The 21,453-nt window shown below is 40.8% G+C and overlaps 1 protein-coding gene across 2 annotated transcripts in view; it reads left to right on the top strand.

The window, feature by feature from the left end:
* Positions 1-20,452, top strand: part of NTF3 (neurotrophin 3) — a 57,355-nt gene extending 36,903 nt beyond the window's left edge. For both annotated transcript variants that reach the window (XM_071549789.1, XM_071549790.1), the window contains exon 2: positions 16,806-20,452. In XM_071549789.1, the coding sequence (XP_071405890.1) occupies positions 16,806-17,597 (792 nt within the window). In that variant the 3' untranslated portion in view covers positions 17,598-20,452. The remainder of the gene's footprint in view (positions 1-16,805) is intronic.
* Positions 20,453-21,453: the final 1,001 nt, after the last annotated feature.

The following is a 21,453-nucleotide window of genomic DNA, read 5'->3' as shown; positions in this document are numbered from 1 at the left end:
TACCTGTCTGGAAAAACTTCATGTCCTGTAAATGTTCTCATGGTTTAGTCTGTCTTGAATTAGACACCAGCAAGCAATCACCTGAATAACTCATGGGGTAATTAGGTCACTTTAAAGCCTTCTCTTCTCCAGACTGAACAATCCCAGCTCTCTTAACCTTTCCTCATAGCAGAGCTGCTCCATCCCCTTGATCATATTGGTGTCCCTCACCTGGACTTACTCCAGCAGGTCAATGTCCTTCCTGTACTTCTGTTAATTTAGAACTTTAATTTCCAATCTTGAACTTAATACCCTATTTTAGTGTGAAAATTCCTCTTCAGTTGGAAACAAATAAAACACAATTGAGAGATCATTAATGGTCTTTATTGTGTGCACAAAACTCTTTCTTTATAGTCAGGTTCGGAAGAATGCATGGAAATTACAATACATTTTTTGTGGAGTAATACTTGCATTTTAAGGCATTTCTTTAATTAGAATGTAGACAAACTAGTCCCTTTTCTTGCAGTATTTTTTTTTCCTTTTAACATGGCCATTTGAACCAGAAAAACAGACCAATTCAAGCTTCATAGTGTAGGCTCAGTATTTTTCTCAATTTTAAGAAAAAGAAAGAATTTGGAGAAATGTTGATCTTACTATCAATTTGTTGATACAGCACAAAAAAAGAGGAAAAGAAAATATATTTGGTTTACTACTGTGTTGTTCAGATTTTAGATATGCTTTTCAAGTATGGTTTTTTTGAGATGTGCCATGGAAATATCTTCCAAACACAAAGTCACATTTTCTCCAGGTAAATCTGAAGTAGCACCACTCAAGCCTACAGAATTATTTTAAGTCTATACAAGCAACTTTTAATCAGAAGACACAGCACTTTTTCTTAAATGCCTCTAGTTTCTTTGCACTCATGTTGATTGTGAGCATTAACACCGGATCCATTCCCTATTGGATTTCTTCATAACAGCTTACCAATACTGATTTTAGCTTTACATAAAACCAAGCCAGCTCAGACTTTATGCCAGATTATGACCTCAGTTACATGCAACTCAGTCCACAGTCGCCTGCTTTCTGCATGATCAAGAGCAGAATTTGGCCTTGAGCTTTAATTTTTAAGATTTGCATATACACAACTGTCTCCAAGCATAATAGCATATAACAGTTTAAAATGGGAATAAATGTTCTTTGTAATTTCCCTTAATTTCTGGCAGTCCAAAAATATGTGTCTTATCTTTTCTAGATAAATCTAGCAAAGTATTTTGCTTGTAAATACGATTTCTCCACATGCACTTGAGTTCCACAGTTCAAATGGTCTGAATCTCTGAGGCTTGACCTGCCAGGTTCTTTTCTGCTTTCCATTCACCTATGTCTTAACTGAAGCTATACTGAAAGTCTGAAATCACAACCTGTACCCCCTTTATGTGTGCTGAGAAGAAAGAGGCCTTCGTGACATGGTCAAGTAAGAAGTTCCTGAGGTTTGAGGTGTTTTCAACTGTGAGATGAAGGAAGCATAGGTCAGAAAAGAGGCATGTGTGGGGCTTTGTCTTTTCCTGGGACTGCCCAGGAGATATTTCCTGAATATGTGCAGGCTTCCCATCAGTGCCAGCCGCAGGAAAGGCTGCCTTCCCTTGAAAAAGCCCTTCACTTCTATGTGTGGCTCAGCAAAGCTTTTTGTTCCCACTGTCAGAAATGCCTGAGAACTTTTTATCCCCTTCACATGCAGTTATCCCAAGATGTTGACTGACCTCTCACCTTGAGTAAAGAGTTTCCCCATATGTTTGCCTCCCCAAAGTTCCTAAGGATGTGATTGCTTTGTTTTGTTTTTGCAGTGGGCTCCCTTCCATATTTTCTAGTAACAGACTGAGAGCAGGTTAGGAAGAGGCTGGTCTTTCACAGGTTTCAGGGAATGTGCTCCCCCATTTTCCAGCACTGGTAATATCCTGTCTCATTTTAGCATGGGCCTTTACTTCAGAATCTGTACAGAATGCACTTGCTGGGTTAAATTCACCACATGTTGCCAGTGCCAGCTGTCAGACAGGAATATAAGAAGGAGAGAGTGAGGGAGGGAATCAGGAAGGAGTGTCCATCCCTTTCCTCCAGCTTTTCTCCCATAGCTGTTAAAGTTAATGCAACTCTGCCTGCAGCAAGGGGAGCAGAGACTGCTCACCCAATACTCCCTGCTGAGAGGAAGTGGGTGGAGAGGGAATGCTGAGATGACAGAAGTGCAGCGAGCCCAGGCTTCACCCCACTCTGCTTCCTCACTGGCCAAGGGAGCTGGCTGGGAGCATGGGAGAGAAAACTGCTCCATGAAAAAAAAAATAAAAAAAAAAAAAGGAAAGGAAAAAAATAAGGATGAAGTAATTGACTTTTGTAGCAGAGCAAAGGGAGTGCATGTGGTGGTGAAGGGAAGATAGGGAGGAACTGTGACTCTGACTCACAATATATTCTGTACTCTGCTCCTGGGGAGATGCAGCTGTGCATCTCCCCATGTATAGGCTGCACTGTAAAGTTACACCGGCGTCCAAAGTAAGCATCCCTAATTCTTCCACTTCCTGAAAGACAACAGTCTTTGGCTCTTTTTTAATCAGGGATTTCTACTGTGCAAATTGAAGTCTAGGACCAGGCTTTTCCTATGTGCAGAATTAAGAATCCCTCCCTTGATTGTTTTGTTGGTTCCTAGGGGAAACTACTGAACTGTTACAGCCGATTTACATTGGCTTGACCCCTTTTTAAAGTTCATTCCAAGTTGTTCTTAATTCCTCAAGGCACCTGAGATCTTCTGCCTGAGCCAGCTATGGACACCTTTGGCAATGCTTTCCACATCCTTTTTCCTCCCTTTGCTTGCTTTCCAGTTACTTCTGACTTTGCTAGAGTAAGGACTGTTTTCCTATTTTACCACTTCAATAGGAGGAAATATTGTATGGAATTACTTCTGATTTTTGGCCACCAGAGTCTGGGGAAGAGCCTGAAGGAAGAGGTTAGTCCAGAACGTAGAACCAACCACAGTCTAGATGTCAGGAGAGAAAGGTCTGAATGCTCACCCTCATATCATCTTCCCATGTGATGTTGGGCTCCCATAACCCAGGAAAAGTCACACAACCTGCCTGGGCTTCTTTCTGAACTATAAAACAACAGCAAAAGCACTTGGTCACCAAAGTCACTCTTAGTTATGAAGAAAAGCTGCTGTGCCTGCAGCAAGAACTACCAGAAACCATCTCTTACCCTCTTTTAGCAGGGAGGTTGGAACTACATGGTATTTGAGATCCTTCATACCTAAACCATTCTATGAGTTTGTACTTCTATGAACTTTGTCGTGGTTGGATGTAAGTAGGGTTCTTTCACGAAACCTATAAAGTGTGCATACAACAACAGGCATAAAAAAAGTCTGTTAAAAAAAAAATTAGTTTTCATCTCTAGTTCCCCTGAGAGTTCCTTTAATCCTGCCCTTCTCTAACATAGTTTTTTTCATAATCAGAATTTCTTCAGTAAGAAGAAATTTTCTAAAATGACATACTTATTACTGATTGTATAAGGAGAGGCAAGGCCAGCTGCTGTACATCTCATCTGCCTCCCTCACTTGCCCAGTCAAAACTTTGCTTTTCTATCAAATATCTGGACATCATATGCTTGGTGAGACACAACATGTGTTAAAGTACTCCCAGTTCTAAAATTCCCCTTTCAAAGATTTTTGGCAAGGGAGAGGAGGAAGGCATTGTGTATCTCCAGCAAAATGGCATCTGGATTGAAAGATAAGGAAATGCAAAAAACAAGGCAGTTTTCAGATGAGCTTTGGACCTGGCAGAGGGGCAGAGCTTACATTAGCACCATAGGAGAACACAGAGATCATTCTCTGACTTCAGAAAGGCTTCTAGAGACCCTTATTTTTCAGTAAATTAGTAGATTTTGAATGGAATTTAGCAGAGCTTTCAACCATGAGCTTAATCGGTGAGCAACCTACACTGCAGCAGGCCAACTCACAGACTTAAAAACCAGGTACTGCTAGCCTTGGACCTGAATAATCTCTCCAGTCTTGAGCATTAACCCCTAAATATAGTCAAACTCACAGCAAAGTGTTAACTGAGAGTCAAAATTGGAAAACTTCCATGTCTCGAGGAGAACTGCATTCTGGAAATTTTATCCACATGCACACGGATGAACTAGGGGACTCACAAGCAAAGTTCCACTTCAGGCAGATTTTTACAAGGAAAAAAATGCAGAGTAGCCAGATTTACCAGAACAGTCTTTACCCTCAGGACAGGCCTACATGTAAACAATTTGTTATAAAGTAATGCCAATTAGTAGAATGACTTTTTTCTCTAAATGGGCAATGGCTTTTTGAAAGATTCAGACACGATGGAAAAAAACCCACAAGCCTTTCATAAGCACACATTTTATTTGTGATCTCTTCTCCATAAGAGGGGTTCAGGGGTGTCACTGAGCAGCTGGGAGCAGTTCTAGGAGAGCCCTCATGATTTCACAGCATAAAACTGAGAAGGGTTGTTGGTAGAGATGGTGTCTCCTCTTAGCCAACTTATTTAGCTGGGCAGAATAGAAAAGCTTTTACTTATAGAGACTCTTTTTAAGTCTTACGTCTTTGGCAGAGAAGCAAACTTTTCCCCTTTTCCACCCCAAAGACTTCTCTGTGTTTTATCAGAAATATAAGGCTTCTTTTTCTCTGAGAATGATTTTAAAAACATAATTATAAGTTGGTGGTGAGCAAGCTACTGCACCTGTGCAGAGGGCATGTAAAAGACATTAAATATGCACTGCAATTCTAATTTCTCACTGTTTCTGATGCAAAAAATTCAGTTGCATCCTATGTGTGTGATAAAATAAGGATCAAACAACTGTATCTATTCACATTGTCATTGTCCCACACTCCTTACTGTGCAAAAGCTTTGTCCGATTCACATTGAATTCAGTAAGTTCCTATTGGTGGTTTTAAAATATTTGCATCAGGCTTGGGGTCCGTTTCCTGAGAACTCTGCATGAGATACTTTGCACCTGCAAGCCCAACAAGAATTTTTTTATTTGGAGGTTCATGAACCTTTGAGAAACAGGGAGAGGCAATTCAGAGAGTAGGCTTTGATTCACGAAGTGGCCCTGGATGGATTTCTGTGTGGCTTTAGAAAAACCTGCAGTCATGGGCTTTTGAAAAGCAAACACAGGTGCAATTTGGGATGAAATGAAGCGGATCTTCCCCAGTAAGCCTCTTGCACCACTGCTTGTCACTATCCCAGTGCCACAGGGCAGGACAAGAGGAACTAGCCTCAAATTGTGCCAGGGGAGTTTCAGATTGGAGATCAGGAAGAAATTTCCTCACCGAAAGTGTGGTCAGGCATTGGATGGAGCTGCCCAGGGAGGTGGTGGAGTTCCCATCCCTGGAGGTGTTAAAGAAGCAACTGGAAACAGCACTCAGTGCTCTGGTTCAGTTGACAAGGTGGTGATCAGTCGTAGATTGGACTTGATGACATTGGAGATCTTTTCCAACCTTAGTGATTCTATAATTCCATATTCTCAATGTAAACATCTGCATTCAAGGGTCACAACATGGCTTCTTTTCTACTTTGTTTATATTTTTTTTTGTCTCAGGTTAACTTGGGGGTCTATTTTATTTCTAACCCAAGAAAGGCTCATTTCCTTTCTAACTAGCATTCCCTATTACAGTATTTCTATTTCTTTGTGGGTGCAATTCCTGCCTGTACCCATAAACTAAGATTAGGGCTGCAAGATTTCTCACAATGAAATTAAAATTTTTGAAGTTTCAACCCTTGCTTTTTCTGTTTGCTTGCTTGAATTCAGTATTTTCCTTACTTCATAAATGAAAAAAGAAATTGGAAGGTATTATAGAAGATGGAAGAGGAACTTTTCAGCTTTTAAACCAAAACAAAATAGAAAACATTTTGCCCTCAGTATAAAATTCTGCTTAACAATATGCGTTGAAATTGAAATTTTAAGTTTTCCCTTTGAGATTCCTAATATCTAAAAACTAAAAAATAACAGTTTAAAACTCCCTCTCTCTTTTTTTTTTCTGATTTCTTTTCCCAAGTAAATGAATTGCCCAGTAGGAATATAAATGTAAAAACATTTCAGACCATCCTATATCACAAGGTCTCCAAAAGGCTGTTCATTTATAGTCTAAGGAGAGGGACAAAATTCTGGTAATCTGAGAGATGCTTCCCTTTCTCCTCCTGCTACCAAGTTGGACAAAACCAGCCTCTGGCATTTATCAACAGAACAATGAGGACAATGCGTTTTAAGATCAGGCTTGAACTCCTCAGAATTGAAGGGAGGTGAAAGAAGTGAGTTTCAACTGGGAGAGTGCTCTGAACTTTAATTATGAGGAACTTAAACCCTCAAAGTACCTCTGTGACAAAAGTAAGAGGAGTTGGAACTATTGCCTGATTTTAATACAAAATAATTAGTCAACTCTGGTTGAGCCAAAATAGGTCCAGGTTGACTTGAAAGGTTAATGGATCTTCAAACTGTTTAAAAAAAAGACTTCAATGGAGTATCAGGGCTGTGACAAAACATGAAACCAGGCCTCTTTGGTGTGGCTTTGGGTTTGCTACAAACATCTTGCAGAGCTGGAAAATTGCTTTTGATGACTGGCCTAACTTCTCCTTCCTTAGCTTAATCCCAGTTTTCCTGATTGCACTCCTTTGCTCCACCCGCAAGTGAATGTTCTCTTTCACCAATATTCATGCTTTCCAGATCTTTGCTCTGGGTTTTTTGTCATGCTCTTTCTGTCAGTTCATAGCAAAGCCTTGCACCTTCAAGGCAATTTCCTCAAAGGTCAGTTTTTGAACCCTTTCAGTCATTTTTGCTCTTCTTTCCTGATATTCTTTTTGTATGGAAATACCTTCCGACTTTCAAACAGCTTTCCCAGTTTTACTGCTGTGCTACAAGAAGTGTAGCTCTGCAAAGAAATGCCTCAGTATGTGCATTTATTGAATACTGTGCCTTTCCAAAATTTTAGATCATTCCTAAGTCTGAACAGGTATTGCTTCCTTCTAAGTTCCTTTTCCCTTCTGTATATCACTGCTCAATACCACTATTCCTACAGCTCTCTGGCTTTTAATTTCTACTTCAACTTTCATTTTGTAATTACCTGCCAGTATTTTATGTCTCCATCTCCCCAGCAGAGATTGTATTTCTCTTTGCTCACTGCTATTTGCATCCCCTCCAAACTCATCTGCAAATTTAATTTGTTTGCTGCTTAGTCCTGCTGCTAATAACAAACAGTAATGAAAAGATTAATGAACACACAGTTTATCAGCTTAAATTATCCACTACCATGATTTAACTGTGGAGCTTTCTATTCTTCTGTTTGCAATTTACTTCTGGAGAAAAAAAAATGCAAGGGCAAAGATCTGGAGAAATCATCTGCTTTCTGTAAAATTAGAACAGGTCCAGTCATGTCAATCTACTGATTTAGCTAAGGATATGACCTTTAGATTTCTTTTACTTTGGGAAGTTTTCAGAGTTATACAGTGAATCATATGCAGAAATACTTCAGCTTTTGAGGAAATTGTTTACTCAACCACAGTGTTATTTCTTTGCCATGACTGCTCATCTAAGATGGCTTTGTTTTCATTTCCTTGCATTTCATGCTTGTCATTGATCAACCAAACTTTCATACAGTATTAAGGTGGACACCTCTGATCCAGCCAGTGCAATGTGAAAACCCCAACCTGTATGACCTCATACAGCAAATATCATCTGACTTCTGTGTATTCCAGGTTATGTTCTTTTAAAATGGTAACAATTATATTCTTCCTACTTTGCCAGTATTAACCAAGATAAATGCTTATGTACTGGTCAAATATCAGTGATGTGAGAATCATGGCATCACAGAATAATGGAATTGTTTGGATTGGAAGGGACCCTAAACACCATCTCATTCTAACCCCCTGCCATGGACAAGGACACCTTCCACTAGAGAGGTTGTTCAGATCCCCATTCAACTTGGCCTGGAACACTTGCAGGGATGGGGCAGCCACAGCTTCTCTGGCCAACCTTTTGCAGTGTCTCACCACCCACACAGAGAAGAATTTCTCCCTAATATCCAGTTAAAGTCTACACTTTCTCAGTTTGAAGCCATTTTCCCTTGTTCTGTCACTCCAGGCCCTTGGAAATAGTCTCTCTTCATCTTCCTTGTGGGATCCCTTCAGGTACTGCAAGGCCACAATGAGGTCACCCCAAAGCCTTCTCTTCTCCAGGCTGTACAATCCCAACTCTCCCAGCCTTTCCTCCCAGCAGAGCTGCTCCATCCCTCTGACCATCTTGGTGTCCCTCCTCTGGCCTTGCTGCCACAGCTCCATGTCCTTGCTGTGCTGGGCCCCCAGGGCTGGAGGAAGCTCTGCAGGGGAATCTCCCCAGAGTGGGGCAGAGGGGCAGAATCCCCTCCTCCCCTGCTGCCCACGCTGCTCTGGATGCAGCCCAGCACAGGGTGGGTTCTGGGATAGGTCATGTCCAGCCTCTCACCCATCAGCACCCCCAAGTCCTTCTCCTCATGGCTAGTCTCCATCTGTTCATTCCTCAGAATGGTTAGAATACCCAAAGGATGATTTTCACTGTGTACAGTTAGGGAAATGTATTTCTTAAGATGCCTCATTACTCTCAAACCATACATGCAGCAGGCAGGGTATTCTACTGCACTGCTATTGTGCCTTGTGTGGAGAGAAGAAATCCTTATTTTTGCTCTCTCAGTAGGGGAACAACAGCCAAGTGTTGGAGGGAGAAGCCAAAGGATGTCAAGGTATATTTCTAGGGTAATAAAACCCCAACATCATTCCACAGACTTGTGCAGGTATAGAAAGTAACAAACAGAGATGTTGACTTGACCAAACTCTTCCAACACATCAGGGAAATTGGGATCCCAACCTTCAATCATCTTCTGACCTTCTCAATACACAGATTAATCAGTCAGCTGGTTAACGTAAAATCATATCCTGGCAGTTGGATCAGAGACAGACAGGTGAAAATATGTAAATATGTCACATAAATGTTAGTGAGGAAAGGAATTAAAGCAGAAAAGGGCCTCATTTTGACTGAGAAAAGGCTTCCTGCCTCTGTAGCTGATTATAGACCTGGGGATGCAGCTCGAACAGCTGATATTACACCTGACATCGCTAATAGCCGAGCCTCTCAGTGGGATTGCAGAGGATGCTGGGGAGTGTCAAACGCCTCCTGGGAGGTCTGGAGTGCCCTGAACACCAGCTGATGTCAGTGGCGGGGGAGGGAGGGGCAGGGCCAAACCATAACAGAATTAACTTTGCACAAGGTGTGAGAAGCAGCTGCTGTTCCAAATAGTGAGGTAAGCACTGAGGAACTGCTCCTGACCTTTCTCTTGGAAAAGGGCAGGTATGTGTGAAGCAATCACATCTCGATCTCCAAAAGATATAGATATGTTTGTGGAAAGATCAAATGTAGGCACACATGCCATTGCCATCACCTGTTTGAATGAACAGATATTGCTGTGACTCTACACAGCTCATTTCACTGCTCTGAGAACAGACCGCTCCTTGCAGCAGATGTATTATCACAAAATTGTCCCTCAGGAAGATGTCACCAGTTGGGAAAGCTTTCCTCAATGACTACTAGGGTCATGGTCACAATGATAATCATAAATACCATTGTGGATTGGTTCAAAGTGCAGATGAGTTTTTCATGCTTGAGTGAACAGCTCTCCTGCTATGCGTTGCTCAGCCAGACATTTAAAGAGGAAATGTCAGTGACTCAGTAGAACTCCATTTCCATAAGAGATTGGGTATATATCAGTCACTGGAGGCTACTGGGGCTCAGATGTGTCTTTTTTTTTGAAAATGGCCTTGAGTAATGCATGATTAGAAGCAACTCCCTGCTAATTAAGAAACTTAGGTCACCTCATCCTCAGTTGGAGTGTGTAACCACTGCAAGAGAAATCTGCCCATCTGCAAGAGGAATGCATTAGTTTCAAATTCATTCTAACCACAGGTTGGTTGGCATCTAGCATGGGAGGGTTAACATTCAAGTCTGCCATAACTCAGTCCTTCTTGATTTTGTCTCAATTTTTCAGCTTCTTGTCTGGCTCTTGTGAAAGCTTTAGCTTCAATCCATGTGTGTTGAAATTTCCATATCCTGAGAAGTGAAAATGTTCAGGAGGGTGACAGTGTCTTTAGGGACATTCAGCACTCCACAGCAATCTATCTTCATAAATCCTTCTACAGGCACATATTGTACAAATAGTTGATTACTATTCTGAAATACAGTGCAAATTTTCATATACAATTCCTTCATATTCCCATCTTTTTGAACATTGAAAATGCAGCAATACTTTTTTTGTTCTGTACCTTCTCCATGTCCACAGAAGAGAAGGGCTGCATTTCTCAACATAGTTATTAGGAAGAGGGAATGAACAGGGCATTCTCTATTTGGGAGTTCAGGAAAGCAGTGTCATCTTTAGTAAAAGCCTGAAAAAGCTGTCAGCCACCACCAATGATCATTAGTTGCTTGGTCTGAGAACAGAAGATGCTCCTAAATTTTTTACAGAAGTGAAAAATACTTCAAACTGATTTACATAAATCATGCCAGCTAACAGACTTCAGGCTGTCCAGGGAATTTTCCTCTGGGAAAATGTTTTTGTAGGTGCTGGGGTTCATCAGTGCTGGTCACTTTTCAAACATCACCTCCTAAGGGCACAGGAGCAGTAAATCCCAAAAGCTGAAAGTCAAGCAGGAGAGGCAGAAGGCTGAGGAGAGATCTTCTCTTGGAAATAAGGCAAAAAAGGAAGGTGTCTCCCCAGTGGAAGTAAGGTCAATTGACATGGAAAGATTTCACAGATCCTGCTTGTTGCTGGAGGGAGAAAATTCATGCAGCTAAAGCTCAGTTGGAGATGAAGCTGCCAGAAATGTGGAGGACAATAAAAAGAGATTTTTCAAATATATTAATGACAATAGGCAGTATAGAAGCATATTGGTCCATTCCAGGATGAGGATGGTAACCTCACAAACAGGGACATGGGCAAGGGAGAGGTGTTTGATGTTTTCTTTGCCTCTGTCTTCAACATGGATGACAGACCAAGGGGATCTCAGTGCCCTGAGCTGCAGGACCATGACTGCGGGAATGATCAACTCCCAGCTGACCCTAAAATTGTGCAGGATCTGCTGCTCCAGCTGGATCCCTACAAATCTATGGGGCCTGATGGGATTCATCCTGAAATACTCAAAGAGCTGCTGATGTCATCATAAAAGCTCTCTCAATGATTTTTGAGTGCTCTTGGGAAACTGGGAAGGTACTGGCTGAGTGGAAGTTGTCAAACATTGTCCTGATTTTCAAGAAGGGCAAGAAGGAGAACCCTGGAAACCCCAGGTCTGTCAGTCTCACTTCAGTGCCTGGGAAAGTTATGGAGAAGATTATTCTGGGAGGGACTGAAAAACACCTGAAGGACGATGCAGTCACTAGTCACAGCCAGCATGGCTTTAGGAGCAGAAAGTCCTGCTTGTCAAACCTGATTTCCTTCTATGACAAGGTGACCCACTTGGCTGATCAAGGGAAGTCAGTTGATGTAATCCTTTTGGAATTTCAGTAAAGTTTTGGATACTGTGTCTCACAGGATCCTTCTGGACAAAGTGCCCAGCCCACAGCTGGCTAAACACATCCTGTGGTGGGTGAACAGCTGGATCATGGGTCGGGCACAGAGGGTGACAGTGACTGGGGTGGCATCAGACTGGTAACAGTCACTAGTGGGTTCCTCAGGGCTCCATCCTTGGCCCTGTGCTCTTCAACATCTTCATCAATGACTTGGATGCAGAACTGGAAGGGACAATGAGGAAGTTTGCAGATGATACAAAACTGGGAGGAGCTGTTGAGTCCCTGAAAAGCAGGGAGGCCCTGCAGGAAGACCTGGACAGATCAGAGGGCTGGGAAATCACTATGTGAAATGTAACAAGGGGAAGTGCCATATTCTGCATCTGGGATGGAGCAACTTCTCAGATGTTTTTACTTTTGCAGAAAATAATTTGCCAACGGTAAGTCAAACAACAAGTCAAATTTCAGAGTTGGTTGACATCTTTCCCACCAAATTCACAAGACACTTCATGTGAAATTCAGCAAAATACTTTTAAACATTGTTCCTATTAATGGGGTTCTCCACAGACAAGAAAAATAGCTGAAAAGAGCAGAAAGTGACTGGCCAGGTGTTACTGGGCATTTAATTTATTGATGGAAGGAAGAGGTAAGCTTATTTATTTATCCTAAATTTAGAAATCCTTGGGCCACCTAGATCAGGCATCATTAATACCCTGCTACCATTGCAGTGATAGGCAGGCATATAAACTATTAAAATAAAGTAAAACTAAGCCACCGTTGGAAGACCAAATAGCTTTGCAGTGCATGAACCTTCCCTTTCTTTGCTGTTTGCTTTTACCAGCTGTGTCACAAATGTCAGCAACCTCTGAGTCAAACTTGCTTAGTGCAAATTAACAACCTACTGTATCTTAGCAGGATATACTGCTTTTCTGGCCATGCTGTGATATATGCTCCCACAAATCCTCCAGAGCATTCATAATGCTTAATTGTCACTTAGTTCTACTCCTTATTCCTTTAAAGACCTTCTTTGCTTCTGTTGCCATGTTTGTAATCACTTTTGTGATTCTGAATAAAAGCACTAGAGCTCTGCAAAGGGATCACCTCTAAGAGTCTTCCCACCTTGATGTGCATTGCTTTTCCAAACTGCATGTAGCAGAATGTTTTCCAAGCCCATTCAAGGGATGATCTGAGAGCCATGTGCTCCTCACAGTCTTTTTAATTACTTATAGCCAGAGCTCAAAGCATCAAAGGTATGATCAAACATCTTGAAGGGCAAATAGAATAGCAGAGCACAATAGCAGAGCTGGTTCAAAGCTTCTCAGCGGCTCAGGCAAAACAGCTTTCTGGAATACTTTGGCTGTTCAGCCTGGGGATGTGAAGGTTGGTGCATGGAGACCTCACAGCAGCCTTCCAGTGCCTGAAGAAGACCACAAGAAAGACAGAGGAATTGTAGCGACAGAACAACAGGGAATGGCTTCATGGTGAAATGGTTTTGGGATCCAGACTCAGCTCCCAAATATACTAATCTAATCTGAACAATCTGTGGAGTATAAATAGTATTCTGTCCATTTCTAGGGCCATTCATCACATTCACTTGACTAAAAACAGTCCACATGAACAGCTAAAACGTACATCTGTCAGGAATTTACATGCAGAAAATTTCAAGAAGAACCTTGAAGAACAACAAAAATATCATATTAATATCAGCTGACCAGGAAAAGTTTGGCTTGAACAAAATCTGTCTTTCTACCTGAAATGACTGATTTGAATTTTAAAATAATTTAATGAAAGAACAGAAGAATTTGTGTGAAGGACTAAATACTTGGGGGATTTTTATACCATTCTCCAAAAGGCCAAAAAAAGAGATGCTGCTCGTGCTGAAGTAGCTTCCTCTGAGGTCCATACAAGCCTGAGCCCCAGGAACCTGGAAGTTAAGTCAATTTTCTCTTAGACAGGATACCTGTGTTGAAATCTTTCCTCTAATCCAAGTCTCCTCCACAGATAACTTACTGGGCTACACTGAGTAAGCACTTGTTCTGCTTTGTGAATTGCATTGCATAACTTTTGAAACATATCCAGAAACATCTGAATGATTTGCTTTGAAAATATGAAAACATAAACAATTTTAAGTTTTCCATTTCCCTTTGCTTTTTATGGATTTAACAACACACACACACATAAAAAAAAAAGTATAAATTTCAAATTATCTTCAGACAGGCACAATGTTCCCTTTTGGGCAAAGATCCATTTATCAAAAGCAACAGTCCCCAGCCCTATAAACTAATATAGTTTTGAGGTATCTTATGACCATATTAGAGCCAAGGCCATAAAATAGCTACAGCTTCCCAGTGATGTGCATTTCTCCCATCTAGAATAGTGTCTTACACATATTCTGAGGTGCTGGACTTTATGGACAGCCTGACAATTTGTAGTCCTGGGATTTTTGAACACCACTGATGAATCTTCTAGGTGAACTGGCTTGCAGGAACTCCCTGAAAACTGTAATCTCATCAAGCATTTGTGTTTTCTGTCAAAATTTTGCACCCAGAAAAATTATAAAAGTTTGTTCTCGGATGTTTTTACTTTTGCAGAAAATAATTTGCCAACGGTAAGTCAAACAACAAGTCAAATTTCAGAGTTGGTTAACATCTTTCCCACCAAATTCACAAGACACTTCATGTGAAATTCAGCAAAATACTTTTAAACATTGTTCCTATTAATGGGGTTCTCCACAGACAAGAAAAATACCTTATTTGAACAGTTCCAACTCTGAGGTCCCTGGCCCTTCCTTTTTGTGTGCAATATGACATTAAAGAGAGTCTGCAGGAACTCCAGTCTTTTCCCACCTCATCACCTGCTCCAACTTCTGTATTTTGCTAGTGCCACTTAGTTTTGAGACTAAGCAGAGCAGTGATTACATGCAGCTGCATGTTGGCATGAATAATGCTTTCAGCCTTTGAGCTGAGCATCGTCAGAGCTTTGCTCACCATCCTATGGATTTCTGTGTCATGCTCCATGTGGGTTTGCTCTCCTGAGTGCTGCAAGAAGTCTACTGAATGACATCTGTTTAATAATATTTTTACTGTTTCTAAAAGCAAATAATTTTCTGAGGGAAGACTGAATTGTTCAGCAATTTTTTATGCAGAACAATCTGGGCTCTGAGATCCATCTACATTAAGTTAGTATTTATTTAGGTATGACAGTAATTGTATGGTAACTGAACATCTTAGATTTTTCCCCCCCCCAAAGCAAAACATTGCTGCAAGCAACAGTCTAGATTTAGGTGAACTCACACTGTGACAAACTGAGAATGGAGAAAACACATTTCTTGTCCATAAAAGGGCAGCTCACACATCCACAGAGAGTAGCTCTGATTTTGCTGCAGTTCCAAACTATGAAGTGGGGACTCAATCTTGCAAAAAGGAGTTTTACTTAGAGTGGATAGAGGGTTGTACAGTAAAAGCTTTTCTTTTTTTTTCTTTGCCTTCTTAAACAGAAAATGGTTCTCCCTTTTAAGCAGCAAAAGATGATCTTTTCAGTGGAAAATTTTCTATTCAAGAGGTCTGATATTTCTACAGTTTCTCCTTGGAAAAACAGGAGTACTCAGAGTGTCACCAGAAGGTCAAGAGCAGGGATCCTTCCCCTCAACTCAGCACTGGCGAGGCCACGTCTGGAGTGCTGTGTCCAATTCTGGGCTCCCCAGTACAGGAGAGACATGGACATAGAGGAGCTAGTCCATGAAAATGATTAAGGGATTAGAGCAACTGTGATACGAGGACAGGCTGAGAGAACTGGGGCTGTTCATGATGGAGAAGAGAAGCCTCAGGGGGATCTTACTGAAGTGTAGAAATACCTAATGGAGAGAGCAAAATGATGGAGCCCAGCTCTTCTTGGAGGTGTCCCATGAAAGGACAATGGGCAATGGGAGCAAACTGAGATAGAGGAAATTCTACTGAAACATGACAATTTTTTTTTATTTTTTATTTTTAAGTCTAAGGATGGTCAAACACTGGAAGAGGTTGCCTAGAGGGGTTGTGGAGTCTCCATCCATGGAGATATTCAAAACCTGACTAAGCACAGCCCTGTGCAGGCTGCCCTGGCTGACAATGCTTTGAGCAGTGAGATTGGACTAGATGATGTCCTGAAGATCCTTCCAACTCCACCTGTTCCATGGTCTGTGACTCTGTGCCTTCATCCCACAGTGCTGGTTTTCCCTTACACGTAGTGGATATCTTTGCAGTGCAGGAGAATCAAATTCTGAGTCACTTGAAGCAGTACTGCAGCCAGGGTTTATCACACTGGTGGAGGGTGCCCTCAGATGAATTTCATATTTTTTTCTTCAATCCAATACTTGTGAAACAAGTTTATAAAGTAGATGTGCTCTGAAGCGAATGGTTTGCTTCCACGATTATTTTTTTATTGAAAATTGATTTAATTTTAATAGAAATACTAACAAAATATACAGGTGTCCACAAGGGAAAAAACACCTCCTTAGATGAATGCCCGTGGTTCTCAACTACACAAACAAAACAGAAAGGCTTAAAAAGAAATGAAAAATATGCTTTTAGAATTTGGTCAGAAACTAGAATTAGAGGTACACCACAGGAATCTATAGAGCGGTGGGTGCCAAAGAACCAGCACATTTTTATGCTCAATCTTTGAACAAGATTCTGCTATTCTGTGGTAATGAAGAGACAGATGACCTCCACCTGTCCTTGAATAATTCTAATTGCTCTCAGTTTTGTTCTATTTTATGTAAATGTAAAGAAGCAACATAATTAAAACAAAAAGAAGAACAAAACTAAACAAGAAAAAAACCCCACAAACAAAACCTGAAAACAATAAAACAGGCTCCAGTTCTGCAAACAATCACTACAAAAAGATTTGTGCATTCATCTGAATTCCCCACTTTTATTACAGAGGCCTGCCTACCACTTTCTGAAATTCAACACACAAATAACTCCATTTTGCTGCTTGCTTGAGTGATTTTCCTTCAAGAATATTTTCCCTTACAGTACCATAGAGAGAAAGAGAATGAAAAAAATTCAGAAATGAGTTGCACTCTTATGAAGTGTAACAAATAGTATCTTCAAAGGAACACATAGCCTGTGTTTGTCTATCTATATATATCAGTATCTATAAAGTGCAGATGTTATAATAAAAATACCCAATTTTCATGTTTACAGCCTCTAGAAATCTTCCATCTTTAACGGTTTTTATGTTGACTTTCTGTTTCTTTGCAGATCTTACAGGTGAACAAGGTGATGTCCATCTTGTTTTATGTGATATTTCTTGCTTATCTTCGTGGCATCCAGTCTACCAACATGGATCAAAGGAGTTTGCCAGAAGATTCGATAAATTCTCTTATTATCAAACTCATCCAGGCAGACATTTTAAAAAACAAGCTTTCAAAGCAGATGGTAGATATTAAGGAAAACTATCAAAACACAGTGCAGAAAGCAGACACTCAGCAAGACATGGATAGAGAGGAGAATGTGAAATCAGACTTCCAGCCAGTTATCTCAGTGGATACAGACCTCTTGAGGCAGCAGAGACGCTACAGCTCTCCCCGGGTCCTCTTGAGTGACAACACGCCACTGGAGCCACCGCCACTGTACCTCATGGAGGATTACATTGGGAATTCCGTGATGAACAGAACCTCCCGGAGGAAGAGGTACGCGGAGCACAGGGGCCACCGAGGGGAATATTCTGTTTGTGACAGTGAAAGTTTGTGGGTGACGGACAAATCTTCTGCCATAGACATCAGAGGGCACCAGGTAACTGTTCTGGGAGAGATTAAAACGGGCAACTCTCCAGTTAAGCAATACTTTTATGAAACAAGGTGTAAAGAAGCCAAGCCTGTGAAAAACGGCTGCCGTGGCATCGATGACAAGCACTGGAATTCCCAATGCAAGACATCCCAAACTTATGTTAGAGCACTGACTTCAGAAAACAACAAACTGGTGGGCTGGAGATGGATAAGGATAGACACCTCCTGCGTGTGCGCGTTGTCGAGGAAAATAGGAAGAACATAAATCTGCATCTCTTTGCTATATAAATTATTACTTTAAATTATATGATATGCATGTAGCATATAAATGTTTATATTGTTTTATATATATTATAAGTTGACCTTATTTATTAAACTTCAGCAAATCTACAGTATATAAGCTTTCTCTCTCAATAAACAAGAGCGAAGGGTGTGTGCCTCTGCTGTGGGCAACTCCAGGGGTTTTTTAGACTGTTTGTGACACTGCTTTTCGGCAGCATACCGTAACCTTCCTGTAAAATCTGTGTAAAATCAGTATTTTTCATTCAGTATTGTCAAGCCAGTGACTGTCATTTAGTAAACTTGTTAAAAATCAGACCAATGCCAAGAGTTGTGTACATATTTATATTACCTGCTCTATACATTCACATTTAATTGGATGCGGTGTTGACGACTCATTGCCAAAACAGAAATGGACCAAAACACGTGTGGTGGCCTGCAGATGATGTCAAATTCACAGACATCAGGTAGCCCTAAACTAAAGTTTATTGTATTATGCCAGTTTTGCCGGTGAAATTACCATTTTCCCTCTGTTAGCATTTCAGAATGGCTGTTAATAATCCAGCAGCTTCCATTTATGTTTTGAAGCACATTTGTTTTGCAACTGTTCCTACTGCTGCCAATGCATCATTGAAAAAATATGAAAAAAATCTAAAATATTTGTAGCTGAAACTTACTGAAGCCAAGAACCAATCTAAATGGATCATTAATATAATACATAAAAGATGGGTAATTGTGCTCAGCCTCCTCCTCCTCACATGAATCAATTATCTTCCACTTGCATTGTTGGATCATTCCTCTCTGTCTGAGTTTTTAAATTAGAAACAAAGCTGGTGGTGTCTTAACCTTAAAAGAGCTCTTGGCTTGCAAATTGTAGTAAAGACAGATATGATATCCTGGAATGGATATCAAAGCCATACACCTATAAAAAGCTGTTCTCCTCAGCATCCATTCTCCATTTTTCACAAGGAGAAAAATGCTTAGAACTGCTCAAGAAACCTGGTACCTTTCATAGGAATGTGAAATGGATGGTGACTAAAATCTATGGAGTCTGTACTATAATGAAGTTCCTCAGTTAAACAGATGAGTTGTTACTTAGGGCAGCAAATGTATCAATATACCTCAAACTCTTCTTTGGATTATCATGTAACTCCACTGGGGACAGGAATAATGACACCACTTGAAGAGGTGGTCTATTACACGTTAGCCGTGTAAGGCCCTGGATGGGATCCCACTCCCACAAAATAAATGAGAGTTCATGGCTATCACCAGAATTAAGATTGGACTGCATGTTATCTGTGTCCAGATAGACCTAACCCACAGCCTGGGCTGGAAAACACCAGCCACTCAAAAAGCTTTACAGCTCTGGTGTCTGAGGGTTTTACACTCCGGCTTTCACTGTCGTAGCATGTTCAGCATCACAAATGAGAATGAGATCAGAGCACTCAAACCCGAGATTCCTTTGTTCATACAGCTTTCACTCCTGGAAAACCAACTTAAAATCTACCACAGACCATGACAGGGAGCAAATTGTGTGGTCTCCCCTAATCCCTGACAGAGAGCATTACACACCATAAAACCACTGGATAACTGGACAGGTTGCCCATGAGGCCAGGGACTGGAATAGTTGTGTCGCTGAAAGCCAGGCTGGAACATTGTAGATGGGTTTCTGCAGGGAAGGCCATAAGCAAAGCTTTTAAGAGCCACCTCAATTCTCATCATGAGGCCAGGGTATTTACCTCACAGGAATTATCATCACCTCACAGTACTAAATCCTAACTTTGCATCAAGCTGTAAGAACTCCAGAGGTTCAATACGAAGGCAATCGTTAAAATGAAAGAGGGGATATAATATAAAAAGGAACTTGGTATCTGATAGATCTGACTAGGATATTTCCAGTTTTCTCATTCCCTGGCAAACATTAAAAAAAATCCCCCACAGAGCTTTTGCTAGTTTTACTAGTAGGAAAGTTTAAGTTTCAACTAAATTTTTTGGCTTGGGGGCACAAGCATGTTTTTCAGAGTCCTATCCTTCTGGAATTTTTTTTGCAAGTTAAAAGTTTAATTTTACACCCTGAATTCCCCCCAGAAAAGATCATTTGCAGCTGCTGGGAGTAATTGAGAGCTGATACTGTCATGGATCATTAACTTTAGAGACCTCCTTGCTTCATCATGCCAGATAGGTCTATCTCTATATGAGAAGAGGAGGTAAGAAGACTAACAGCTTGGTTAAATCCTATTAATCAGAAACTACCTTATTTCTGCAGTGAGGATGCCACATTTTTTTATGTCACTGTAAATCCATAGAAATTCTATTGAAGACTGGGGAGAAAATGTAGCTTTATAGCAATGTAAACAACATCAGAATTGATTCTAATGCCTGCTGAAAATCAAGGGAGGTTCATTCTGTAAAGGTTCAAAGAAAACCAATTGTCATTTTCCACCGTATATCCAGTAACAGGAACTAATCTTTGACTTTTAACACTAACAAATATTTTGCAAGCAGCCAGCAAAAATGCCTCAGAGCAAATACTCCTGTCATCTGAAACACATGAAATGAGAAAGAAGCATGGTGTGCAAGGTTATTAGATTGGCTGCCTCTTTCCCACCCCAGGAAAACAATGAATGGAAGTGTTACCCTCTGGATCTGATCCAGCTTACACTAAAGTCCATGGAAAATAAATCTCACCTTCTTCAGTGGAAGCTGGATCAGGCCCTAAGCGAAGAAAAACCTGCAGATCTCAAGCAGAGAGTGGAGCAATCACATACATCAGTAATGCGTTCCTGTAAATCCCATGTACGCATAAGATGCTGTATAATTTTGTAACAAGTTTGTAAACAAAGCCTGTAATAAATTTGTTAAGGTCTAATTCTCTTTTCACTGTAGCCGGGGATGGTTTTATTGTCACCTTTGGTCATCACTCAATGAATTCAAAATTCCTATCCAACTTTTTGTATGTGTTAAGCAAATAAGCAAAATATTCAGCTCACAATGCTAGCTTAATTTAAGCATTCTAAAAATCACTTCCATTAGGCAGCTCAGATGCTCTGTCAATATTGTTTTGCCAAAAGATCATTATAAACACACATTTTATTTGGATTTTCCTCCCAAATGACCAAATTCTATTCTGAAATTGCCTGTCTGTGTCAAACTGTATTTTCTTCTTTTTTTTTTCTCCTCCTATTTTTTTTACAGCCCATTTAGTAATAGCAAAAAATGCTCCACTGAGGTTTTGGGAAACCATCTGCATCCATTTTATCACCTTTGAACATGTGTTCAGGAATGAAGTCTGTGCAGCGAGTTTACTGCTACCAAGAGATTTGTGCGGCTGCACCGGGAAGAAACTTTGACTGGACTTTACAGAGTGTGTGCTCAAACCCACTCTCCTCATACTCTGTTATGTCGATCCTTTAGCAACCCGAGTCTTTCTCTCTGCTGTACATTGTGTATCTGCAGACAATACCAAACAGGAAGCGAGCCTGATTGGGAATTTCAAAATTAAAAAATTTAATGATAATGACCTGCTATTTCTGACCTTTCAGCAAAGTAAAGCGCAGAGCCATTCATTTCATTTAATAGAAACATTGTGGCAAACTCAATGGGATTCTGTGTTCTCCACGCTTGGTGAGCCTATGTAATTCCTCATGCATGTGGGGCGGGAGGGGAGGAAGAGGAGAAGGAAGAGGAGATGAGAATGAGCACCACAGCTTGTGAGAAATAAAAGGCTGTTCTCCGGGTTGGAGCATTTTAAAGTGTGGAGAGGTTGTTCTCCAGAATGCTTTGTCTGTATTTTGTTACAGCAGATGGCAGAATGACGAAACAAGCACAGATGTGGTGTAAAA

This window comes from Pithys albifrons, chromosome 3 (genome assembly GCF_047495875.1).
Source record: "Pithys albifrons albifrons isolate INPA30051 chromosome 3, PitAlb_v1, whole genome shotgun sequence".
NCBI classification, from domain to species: domain Eukaryota; kingdom Metazoa; phylum Chordata; class Aves; order Passeriformes; family Thamnophilidae; genus Pithys; species Pithys albifrons.
Note: the sequence above shows the minus strand (reverse complement) of the source record. Positions and strands in the feature narration are given on the sequence as shown.